Source organism: Ictalurus furcatus, chromosome 1 (genome assembly GCF_023375685.1).
Source record: "Ictalurus furcatus strain D&B chromosome 1, Billie_1.0, whole genome shotgun sequence".
Lineage (NCBI taxonomy): Eukaryota > Metazoa > Chordata > Actinopteri > Siluriformes > Ictaluridae > Ictalurus > Ictalurus furcatus.
The window spans coordinates 24639919-24652387 of record NC_071255.1 but is presented as its reverse complement, the minus strand read 5'-3'; the positions used below and the strand labels follow the sequence as shown (position 1 = coordinate 24652387).

The window sequence follows — 12469 nt, the reverse complement described above, 5'->3', positions numbered from 1 at the left end:
AAGTTTAGCATAAGCAATGAAATCACATTTTGCTGAGAAATTTAATATTTTTATATAAACCATACGTAATGTTTTCTTAAATCTAACCGACCACTTATTCTTTTTTTTCTTTTTTTCAGTGTGCGTGCTTCAGCCTATCTTTTGGCTTCCATCCCCAAACCAATGGAATTGGAGTGTGAAATAAGAGTTGAAACAAGAAACAGCTTTGATATGCTTCATCACTGACAACACCACCTTCTGGATCTCACCACCACATTTGGGTCCAGTCTGATTTTCAATTCACTCTCTTTCTGAAGCAGAAAGCTGAAGTGGTGATGCCTGCAGCTGAGCTGATAGTTCATCATTTTTGCCAAACCTGGAGCATCAGTCTTGTTGAAGGCCTCCCGGTGGCAATAGGTCCAAACCAACCATAGACACAGCATGTAAAATCTTACTGTCCCAGACAGTGTGTCTTGGCTGTCCACTCAGGTTCTTCCTTCAGGGGTGGATACTTGTGAATTGACTCACTGGTATGTTGCTGGCCCATCAATCCATTCATGTCAATGCTGTGCTGTACATGCTTCAGCTTCCCCGATCAATGCGAACACATCCAGTGTGCTACGTTTCTTGATGTGTGGTTCTTCAGTCCCCCGGTTCCTGCTATCTGCATCTTCACTGACCAGCCTGCCTACGCAGTGCATCACTTCCTGGACTCCCACCAGGTGTGAGCAAGGATGCAGTTCCTAGTGGACTGGAAATGATTTGGACTCATTTCAAAATATCTCCTGGTGTGATTGGGATTTTAACCACCTGGCTTGTGTTTTGGACCGTGATGATTTGTACGAGGGCGGTGGTGGGGGGTTACACTTTTCTTCATGGCCACCAGCTTAGTGACATTTGGTTGCTACACAGTTAAATACATACTTATACCCACTAAGAGCAGTTGTAACTTTCAGCCATTTATACAATCCTTTGGTAGATATTTCTACACAGGTAGAGAAATCTATACATGCATAATTGTTTTCATTTATAGTTTTTTGGGGACTTACCTTATAATGTCCACCTTGGACAGGTGAAAGTTGCGTTAAGGGAAGGGATTGAGCAGGAAGATGGTGATCTCCTCCCAGAGGTGGACATGGTAGAGGGGCGCTGAAAAACTGTGCATAGCAACAGATAGGCTACACTTAGTAGTTGTCTATCTACCATAAGTGCACTTTGTAGGTACAGTATACCTGGAAACAATGGCCTATAAATGTAGTTACAAGGTAATAAACATAATGAGTAGGCAACATTAAAAAAAAAAAAGAAACGATTATAGGTTTATAATGTATATTGCATCATTATATACTAACATATTATATATTCTTATCCAAAACCTAAACTGTTGTCAACTTAGAGTTGCCATTCATTAAAATGAGCAATAAACAATAACAACAACATGTAATAAGTGATTTAAAATCACTTTTTTTTTTCTACTAGACACTGGTTTTAGAATTATTGGCAATTATTTCTATAATTTCCTTATACAGTCCGGTTTTGTCACCAAATATGCTGATGGTGTGCATGAACAAAGACTTTGATTTTGGTCTCATCTGACCACAACACAATTCCAACTGCAGTTCTAATGATGCTTGGTGACCTTTAGCCACTGCATTATGTGATCTTTGGTCTCTCTCTTCCCTCCTTCACCAACCTCCTCACTGGGTGTAAACCTTAGGCTACCACACAAGATGATTTTGATTCATAAGGCAATGATTCAATATTTGACGAGATCACTGAATCTGCTACTGATACAATTCAATTTATTAGCCTCCCATCGTTATGTGAGTGAATGATGAAGTCACTCTGTATCAAGAATCAAGTTATGTGCTATTAAATTATTTACACATCAATTGTTTGTATGATTGATTTATGATTGTGGCATTGATTAATTTTCTTTTAGAAGAACACATTGGTACACACCTAATCACGACAGTGTGCTTATGGGTGTAGTCCCTGGGATATTTCTAACTGTTTTAAACATACAAAACTTTTTGTTATGGCCCTAATTGTACAAAATACATTCCTAACTGTAATGGCCCCCAGGGGCAATTCCACCCTGGCTGTCCTTGCAGAACTTCTTCCTCTGTTGTCTCCTTCCATTTCCTGTCTCAACTATACTCATGTGTTTTTCCGTTTTCCCTGATTATTTAGTACCCTATTTAAACCGCCTGTTTTTCTTCCTTAGTTGCTGGATTAAGGTCAGGTCACATTTTGTATTTGGTTCTCTTATTGCTTTTCTTTATGCACTGTGTTTTGGTTATTTTGTACTTTTTTACCTTAGGGTTTATTTTCTAATTACCAAGTTTCTGATAATGCGGGTTCCTTTTGTGTCTTTCCTCTGATTTCAATTTCCCTGTGTCTATTCCCTCTGTCTGTCTGCAATAAAAGAAGTTCTGCATTTGTATCCGCCTCCATGGACTCACATCATGACACTAACTGTATAAGCAATTTTATATTCACTACCTAATTTGTGCAGGTCAATCTTGGCCTGTCTCTTTTGTGTTAAATTCTTTGGTTTTTCCCCCATGGTAAATGATGACAAAGGGATTTTATATTTTACATGTAACCTCATTTTTATACCTCAGGGGAACATGACATGATTATTGGTAACAAGAGTTACCTGGGGACTGTGAGCAAATGAAAAATGTTTTAAAGAATGACAATTTATATGTGAAACAATTTCACCTACTGTTTGAGTGGAAAATAAAAATAATAACATTAAATGTATAAAACAAATATTGCACAATAATGCAACTGTTCCATTCAAGAAATAGGTGGTAGTATTGTCTGATAAATTTTTTTGCTCATTTTTATGAAAGGTGGCAATAATTCATCCTATTTAGTGACAATGAAGATGATCTTTATTGTTATTTTGCCTTTATCGTTACCTATTCATCAACCTGTCAAAGTAATATTAGTGTAGTTGAAATTGAAATTCTTTTTTTAAATTCATAATTTCAATTAAAAATTCATAAAACAAATCTTGGGTATGCAAAATACTAAATTCAAATAAAAATCTATTTGAATTTAGTTATTTGAATTAATCCTGTTACAGTATTTTAAGTTCAATTATTTGTTATTAATTTGAATACCTGCTTGTATATTTGTACTATACCTATTATATTTATGTAGATACATGTGTGTATGTATGTATGTATGTATGTATGTATGTTATATAATTAAAATGGAATAACATTAATCCCCCCCCCCCCCCCAAAAGAAACCTTGGTATTGCCAAGGTAGATGTGGAAGAATTTGAGCGGCCCAAGCCCTGACCTCAACACCACTGAACATGTTTGGAATGAATTGCCTGACCTTACTAATGCTCTTGTGTCTGAATGAGCATAAATCCCCACAGCCATGCTCCAAAATCTAGTGGAAAGCCTTCCCAGATGAGTGGCAGTTGTTATATCAGCAAAAGGCAGAACCAACTCAATGTTAATGCCCATGGTTTTGGAATGGGCAGATATGGGTGTGATAGTCTGGTTTCCACATAATTTTGGCCATGTTAGACAAAAAGGTTCTTCCAAAAACAAAGTAATTAAAAAAAAAAAAAATAAAGTTATTAAATAGTGTTATTCTTAAAAAAAAAAAAAAAAAAAAAAAAAAAAAAAAAAAAAAAGGTTTGCAGATATTATTTGAAGCTTTAATTTTGACTTTTTTTCCCCTTAAAGATGATGTACTATAATGCAGACCATTAGAACTCTATTCTATTTATATTCATTTTTTTTTTGTCCTGGGAAGACGTTTGTAAGACAGAAGTAGTATCATATCATATTTATGCATATTAATATTTTCATGTACTGAAAATTAACATGTTCATTGACATTACAGCCTTCAAATTAACGAAACAAACTAAACAAGTACAGACATGATATTTCTATAATCCTTTTATTTACATTAGAGTATGAGGTTATTCTTAAAAGCAATGTAATTTCTTTGCAGCATTATATACCTCATGCACAGATCAGTTGGATGTCATACATTTGTAATAATAAGGGTTTAACCTATTGATACTTATTATGAAATTCACGTCTGCTCTTCATCTCAATTTTCTAAAATGTCACGATAAGTTAGTAAACCATGCAAAGCAAATATATTACAGAACATATCAAAATAAAGAAAAGGGAAACCAAATATGAAGATATACACAAGTCAAGTACTTTTAAGAAAATAAACAGTGGATTAGAAGAAACACTGGTCAAGAAGGAAAAAAAAAAAAAAAAAAAAAAATCAATATCCTTGTTAAAAATGGAGAAAAAAAAACAACTTACTCCCACAATATATCCTAATACACTAATTTGTATTGCTGAACTAAAACTTGTGTAGAATACAGTAGCACACACTGGACAAGGGGATCCAGGGGAACGCATATTAAATGCTTTACACTGTCAAATGAGAGATTAGAAGAAATGTGGGAAGTAGAAAATAGCTCTTCAAACTGTCTCTCAGCAAAATTGTATATAGTCTTTAATGTAAAACAGTGGCTCACAAGGAGTATTTTTCCAAAATTAAGTTTGTGTGTGAACAATGTGGATGGTAAAGCCATAAAATGTTCAGTTGATGATGGTGAATTGCTGGTATGATATTCAAGGAAAACTTCAGGGTAACCCTAGCCTCTACCTTCTCTGAGCAAATGATACTGTAGAAGCAACAGAAGAAAGGAATGAAAGGCTCTCTGCAGATCTAAAAAACAAAAACAAAAAATGGACACGATGAAACAAAAAAAAAAAAAAAAAATGTCAACAAAAAAATGTATGAAACAATGTGTACTAGACCATCATATATACATAAATAAAAACAACCTGGATTTGTAACAAAATTTTATAAGTAAACAAGAGCTTACCTGAATGTTTTGAGCTGAAGGCTGCTGGCAAGCATCAATTTTACTGCTCAAGAGAACACTAACACTCTTTTCCATTACTACAGCTTTGGTTATAGATAAACACTGGAGAAAAATAAAAAGAGAGAGGAAAACCAAGTTAATTCATCAATGATCACACTTGATTCACACTCTAATAATAAAGATGAGTCCGTGGAAAAGAAATTACATTAAACTGCAGAAGTATTATACACAAATGTAAAATATTATGTTGAATACTAAAACTTTAGACCTATGGCCTTATCAAGTAATTGGATAACAGGAAGAGATCTGGGTTTTAAAATATATTGTTGATTTAACTTACAAATATCAAATGCTCAGCATCGCACTCAGGTTTGTCCAGATAATATGAGTAGAAGTAGGGTCAGCCATCTTAAATCTTCTTGGCACAATACACCAGGACCACTTGAATAAAATGACTGAACTGTGTAGGTGTTTCATGGTGGCAGTGGATATTGGTGCTCATAATTATTGTTTGATAAAGGACATTTAGATAATAAATAAGGCATATACCTCCATATTAGGGAATAAATGTGGGTTGTGAGATGAAACATAGTGGCATAGTTCATGCTACTTTAAGTGTGCTTTCCTCATCCAGTGTTAACATCAAAATGTCATAATATTTCTCTCTATACATTCAGCAATGTTATTTCCACAACACTACTAGTTCCATGATGGCATGTTCTGTAAACCGACCATATACATGCATAAAAAAAAAAGAACATATGCATACTTTTAATCTTGTTAACATAATTTTCTTGTCCATTTTGGCATATTTCCTGAATTGTTAACTTGAAAACAATCCAGGTAAAAAATAGACATCTTAAATTAAAGTACAAATGCAGGCTAGAAGTAGAAGTTAATAAAAGTACTATCTGTAAAAAAACAAAACAAAAAAAAACACTAGATAGCTCATGTAGTTAACCATAATAACATGTCCTATAAAATCAGCAGTGGTATTTGAGTAATGGACAAAACGTTCAACATTACTCAGGTATTACAAATGATCTGAAGCTGAAGAAGAAAACTTTGAGGATGAATAATTGTCATGGTTGACTATACAATGCATAGTATTTAAGCACCCAAACTACACATAATGGGACACTGTCACCAGTCCCCAATAAGATCATAACAGTAGTTTCTGGAATGCACTTTTCTATGAAAAAAAACATGCAAATTAATATTAATAAATAAATCTTTGTTTTCTGCAGTTGCAGAGTGTAGTGGGAATTAATTAAAAAAAAAAAAATTACAAGGCTGTATTGTATCACTGACAGTTTTGTGAGATTTTGAGCTAAGTGCTTAGCAGGGGCAGTATTACAATCTGCGAGTATAACTGCTGGACGTGTAGGAAGATGAAGAGAAATTCATGTTGAAGCCGGAACCAGTGGTATCGATGCTGCCTCTTCTTGAGCCTGATCTAGACCCTGTTCTGGATCCAGATCTTGAGCCAGCAGCAGAACCAGCCCCACTGATATTGAATGGACTGTAAAGACCTTTACTAGACTGTGAACAGGCTTCTAGCAACCTTAGCCCAGTTCCTTCCTCAACCATGCTTCTGTCCATTGCATCTTTGTAGGAGATCTTCAGTTTAGTTTTGGGGCATGTAAGGTATTTGGAATAAGCACTCACATCCCTTAGCTTTTGGGCTGTGCGGACATCTATAATGCTTTTCCTGATTGCCTCTTCCAGAGGGACTCTTCCTTCAGCCTCTGGTTCAATAAGCCCACCAGTAAGATACTGCACCTCCAGAAAACGCTGACCAGCCTCATAATATAGCCACCCTTTCTTAAGGGCTTGAGCAGCAGACATTTTCACTTTGGTTCTAGGATCCTCAAATCCACTGAATGCTTTCTGTGCCAGGTTAATTCTGTCAACCATTATCTTATCTAGAAGACCCTTATTGGTTGCATCCACAACAGCGTACTTTTGCCCAGTTGATGGGTCTATTATGCCACCAGTGCAAGCTTGTGCCTCCAGCAGTCTTTGGCCAGTGATGCTGTCCACTATGTTCCTGTGCATGGCTTCAGTGACTGAAATCTTCTCAAGAGTGTCTGTATCAAGAATGCCAGCCACAGGTCCAGTCTCTTCAGTTGGATCATTCCACACAGTGGCGGGTGTTTTGATGGATGGTATGGGACTCATTGGATAGGATGAAGAGGATCCAATGGATGATGAGCGGGAGCGAAAGCCACCCATGTTTCCAGACAACATGTCAGCAAATTCTGTAATGGCAAGGTTGCCAGAGCGATATTGGTCAAGAGCAGCTTGATCAATAAGACCTCTTGCCAGAGCATCAGCAATGTCATACTGGCGACCTGACCTTCTGTCAATGATTATGGACTTCTCTTCACCATCAGATGATGTTATTGTGATTTCTTCCCATTCACATTCCTGTTCCGCAAGTTCAAGGTATGTTTGGTGATCAATGAGCCCTTTGCGATAGGCTTCATACACAGACATTTCTCTGCCTGACTCAGGGTCAACAATAACAACTCTGCGTTTGCGAACTGAGGATTTGGAGGATGTTGTTCTCTCTCGTTTCTTCTCCTTTAAGAGTAAAAGCAAGAGATCAGTCTCTGGGTCTATAATGCACCTATCCATTAGCTGCAGATAAGTTAGATTCTCCTCTGTGTTTGGGTCAAAAAAGCCCTTGGTATCATCAGATGGATCAGAGAGGATCTCATTCATCTCTTCATCAAAGAATCCACGGTTGTAAGCTACTTCCACAGGCAGGCGATGGCTCTCCTCAGGGTCAATGATTCCTCCAGTGGCAATCTGAGCTTCAAGAAGACGAATTCCATGGTCTTTGAGAATCAGACCTTTTTTCATAGCCTGGAACAGTGAGATGGTTTTACCTGTATAAGGATCTCGGTATCCGGTTACAGCCCGTTCAGCAGACATGAGCTTGTCTTTAAACTCTGGGCCTACAATTCCCATCTTCGCAGCTTCATTGACTGTTAATTTGAGATTCTTAATTGGGTCAATTATGTATCCTGTAGCTGCTTGGGCTTCCAGCAATTCAAAGGCAGTCCCTGGCCTGATCATATTTTTCTTCATGGCTTGGTATATAGAAAGACGGTCTTTAGTAGTTTCGACAAATACACCAGCAATACAGCTTGTACCCTCAAGGTATTTCTTAAGCCTGCTGCTCACCTCATCAACTGTTAACAGACCCTCATTAAGTGCAGAGACAGTTTCGGCATCGATTATCTGTGAGCGTATCAATTCTTCCATAGTGATTTCTTTTCGGAGACCCTTAAACATTGGTCTTTTTTCTGCTAAGGGCAGCAAATACAGTCCATCTTTATCAAGCCTGCATCTCTTGAGCAGTTGTGCATATGAGAGTTTTTCATTTGTAACAGGATCAACATATCCTTTAACTTCATCATTAAGTTTCTCATATGTTTCTTTGTTGATATAGCCACGTTGTGTAGCAACATCTGCTGGCAGATGAAAGTTGAATTCTGGATCTATTATACCACCAGTTGCTGTCTGAGCCTCAAGCAGCCTTAAAGCATAGTTGTCTGGCACAAGGTCCTTTTTCATTGCCTGGTAGAGGGAAATTATTCTGCCACTGTATGGATCCTTATACCCAGTGACTGCTCTTTCTGCTGACAGAAGTCTGTCATGAATTTCTGGCCCTACCACACCTTTGCGCACTGCTTCATCAACTGTGAGCATCTCATTCTTGATGGGATCAATGATGAACCCAGTGGCTGCCTGGGCTTCCAAGAGGACAATCGCATCTTCTGGATTTATAAGCCCTCTCTTCATTGCCTGATAAACACTGGTTTTAGATTTAGAATCAGGGGCCACACCAGCAATGCTGCCAGTACCAAACAAGTACTGTTTAACACTCTGTAACTCCATGATCTCACGAATGGTCTTCTTCTCTTGCTTTAGCAGGTTGAATGTTTCTATGTCAATTATACGGGCACTATAGAGTTCTTCAATTGTGACCCGGCGTCTGCCCACGTTATATGACTGGATGTTCTCTCCTCTGATGATTTCTCTCTGTTCCATTATCTCAATAATTATAATAATCATTCGCTCTTTAGTTAGTTTGCCTGAACGATATTCATCCAGGAGTTTCGTCCTTTCTTCTTCGGGTAACAGATTGGAGTTCATGACATCCCAGAGGGACATTGAGCCTTGAGCAAGGCCTTCAATTGGGAGGTCGAGCTGAGTGTTAGCTAGATCACTCTGGGTTTGTTCTTCAGTATAAAGGTAAGTCTTTTCAACCACTGTTGGTGCCTGTGGTTTGGACAGTCGTAAGAAGTTTAAGCCCGTCTCAGGGTCTGTCATACACTTGTCTTTTAACTGTTTATATGTCACATTCTCATCAGTATCAGGGTCAGAGAAGGTTTTATTTAGGTCTGAGGGTTCAGCCATAATGCTGGCCATTTCCTTGCTGAAATATCCCCTCTGGCATGCCACATCAGTGGGAATCCGATGACTGTTAACTGGATCAATAATTCCTCCAGTGGAAATCTGTGCCTCCAAGAGAGGCATTGCATGGTCTTTGGGTATAAGCTCTTTTTGCATGGCTTGAAACAAGGAGATAATTTTGCCCGTGAATGGGTCTTTGTAGCCAGTAACAGCCTTTTCAGCAGTGAGAAGTTTTTCATGAATTTCAGGTCCCACAAGACCTGCTTTAACAGCATCATCAACCGTGAGAAACTGATTCTTTACGGGATCCACCAAGAAACCTGTAGCAGCTTGGGCTTCAAGCAGAGCAATTCCTGTGTTCTGTCTCAAAAGTTTCTTTTTCATTGCTTGATAAATGCCAAGCTTTTCTTTCGTAGGTTCAAGGTAAATACCAGCAATGGCGTCGGAGCCTTGTAGGTACTTATTAACAGAGTTGTTTTTGCTGACTTCATCTGGAGTTTTCTTACCTTGTTGAAGCAAATCGTAGGTAGACTTATCAATAATTTTGGAGTCCAAAAGGGATTTAGCTGGGACAGGAGCCCTAAGCCCTTTGAAACTGGACTGTTCATGTTTCTTGGCTTCTTTCTCTTCCACAATTGTGACTATAATCGTTATTATCTTCTCGATTTTCAATGTTCCAGATCTGTACTGCCTGAGTAAATCAAGTCGTTGTTCCTCAGTAAGATATTCAGAATTGATCATCTCCCAAATGGTTACTTTTCTGCCTTTAAATGGTCCACTCTGTATCTCTACCGATGCCTGCGTCATTGCTTCTTTGGTCTGTGCTTCAGTGTACTTCTGTTCCTCTTTGGCATTGATTGCTTGTTCCGACAAGGGCAGAAGCTGAAGCCCAGTCTTTTTGTCAGTAATACATCTCTTCTGAAGCTGCTGATATGTGACATACTCCTGTGTGTTCGGATCATAGAATCCCTTGATGTCTTCTGTTGGATTAGTAAAGACATTATTTGTTTCATTATCAAAGTAACCACGCTTGTAGGCAATGTCTTGTGGAATGCGGTGGCTTTTAACTGGGTCTATGATGCCTCCTGTTGCCAGTTGTGCATCAAGAAATCTGATTCCTTGGTCTTTATTAATCAGTTCTTTTTTCATTGCCTCAAAGAGAGACACTGTTTTTCCTGTGTAAGGATCCCTGTAGCCAGTGACAGCTCTTTCTGCAGAAAGCAGTTTTTCATGTAACTCAGGGCCAACAACACCTGCTTTTACAGCTTCATCTACTGTAAGGTTCTGCTTTTTCACAGGGTCTATGATGTATCCAGTTGCAGCTTGAGCTTCTAAGAGAGTCAGAGCAGGGCCTGCCCTCAACATATCTTTCTTCAAAGCCTGGTAGAATGACATTGTCTCTTTAGTTGAGTCGATGACTACGCCTGCAATGCAGTTGCTACCCTTCAGAGCTTTGTGTACAGACTCCATCTGAGACACCTCTTTGACAGTCGTATTTCCTTTGTGTAACTTGTTATAAAGATCTTTGTCAATAACTTTTGATTCCAGTAGCTCAGCTGCAGGAACAGGTGCTCTAAGGCCATCAAATTCAAGCTCATTTGCTTTCTCTTTTTCTTCGGCAACGGTGATGATAATCTTGATGATCTTTTCAACTGTAATCTTGCCTGTTTTGTACTGGCGAATTAAGTCCTTTCTCTGGTCTTCTGTAAAGTATTCAGAATTAATGATCTCCCAAATTGTAATAGTCTTTCCTTTGAATCTTCCAAATGGCACAGACACCGTTGTCTTATTGAAAATATCCTTAGTTTCCTCATCCGTGAATGCTTTAGCATTAAGAGCAGCCGTTTCTGAAATAGGGAAGAGAAGTAATCCTGTTTCAGGATCTGTGACACACCTCTTCATCAACTGCAAGTATGTGAGATTTTCATGGGTGTTTGGATCAAAGAACCCTTTTGTGTCATCAGAGGGGTCCTGGAGAATTTTGTTCAGCTCTGTGCTGAATTGACCTTGTTTATAGGCTGTTTCAATTGGTACACGGTGGCTGTGGACTGGGTCGATGATTCCTCCTGTTGCAATTTGTGCCTCAAGCAGTCTGATGGCATGGTCTTCCAAAATAAGACCTTTCTTCATGGCTTCAAAGAGTGAAATCTTTGCCTCTGTATAGGGATCCTTGTAACCAGTGACCGCTTTCTCAGCAGACAGCATTTTGTTATGAAGTTCAGGGCCTATAAGACCTTCCTTCACTGCCTCATTAACAGATAACTTCTTGTTATTAATAGGATCAACGATGTATCCAGAGGCTGCCTGTGCTTCTAGCAGTACTACACCAGTTCCAGGAGCAATTTTCTTCTCTTTGATGGCTTCATAAATGGGCATTTTATGGTTTGGATGAACAAGCAAGCCCCCAATACAGTTACTGCCCTTAAGCATAGTCTTAAGTCTTTCTGTCTGGCTAAGCTCATGCACTGTGATCTTGCCTTTGGTTAAATTATCATACTCCTTTTTACTCAAGAGGCCTACTTCTAACAGGCGGAGTGCTGGAACCTTCTCACGAATGCCATCAAAAGATAAAGCAGAGTCCCCATTTGTACTGTCCACTTCAACACTCTGTCCATTAAGGTCTCTAGTCTGCAGTTCCCCGTGTTGTTTCTGAATGACTTCAAGCTGCAGAAGCTTTTCACGCAATTTTTTGTTTTCTTCAGCAAGCTGTTTTTCCTGCTCGAGCTTTTTCTTCTCGAAATCTTGCATCTCCTTTTGTTTATTGAGCATTTCTTCTTCAGCTTCCTTTTGTTTCTTAAGAGCAGCATCCATGGTAGCCTGAAGTTTATTCTTCTCCTCTTCCAACTGTCTTCGTTGGCGCTCTTGTTCGTCTTTCAGAGCTCTTGATTTTTTAACTTCTTCTTCAAACTGGCTTTCTAGTTTCTTTTTCTCATCTTCAATTAGTTTTTCTTTCTTCAGCAACTGCTCCTTTTCTAAGATGAGGGTCTCCTGAAGGATTGTTTTCTCCTGTTTAATTTGTTCCTGTTGAGCATTTGCCATCTAGAGAGGAAGAGAAAGTATTATTAGGCCACAATAAATTTCTCTACACAAAGCAAGTGTAATGTATAAAAATACCTGATTAAGTACGTATAATACAGTTAGTATAAAGGGAGATAATATATCTTGGAAACATAG

At 38.4% G+C, this 12469-nt stretch overlaps 2 protein-coding genes across 11 annotated transcripts in view; both read right to left on the bottom strand.

The window, feature by feature from the left end:
* The window catches only part of macf1b (microtubule actin crosslinking factor 1b), a 41856-nt gene extending 38629 nt beyond the window's left edge, over positions 1–3227 (bottom strand). The window contains exon 1 of the mRNA XM_053633604.1: positions 1029–3227. The gene's annotated coding sequence lies outside the window, so the exon portion shown is untranslated. The remainder of the gene's footprint in view (positions 1–1028) is intronic.
* A 458-nt stretch (positions 3228–3685) lies between these two features.
* The window catches only part of plecb (plectin b), a 109902-nt gene continuing 101118 nt past the window's right edge, over positions 3686–12469 (bottom strand). For 6 of the 10 annotated variants that reach the window (XM_053633556.1, XM_053633568.1, XM_053633576.1 and 3 more), the window contains exons 32-34: positions 5208–12334; positions 4868–4969; positions 3695–4707 (exon numbers count right to left, since the gene is read on the bottom strand). In XM_053633556.1, the coding sequence (XP_053489531.1) occupies positions 6221–12334 (6114 nt within the window). In that variant the 3' untranslated portion in view covers positions 3695–4707; positions 4868–4969; positions 5208–6220. Of the gene's footprint in view, positions 4708–4867; positions 4970–5207; positions 12335–12469 lie in introns of all 10 variants that reach the window. The other 4 variants (XM_053633521.1, XM_053633506.1, XM_053633514.1 and 1 more) reach the window with 4 other exon arrangements.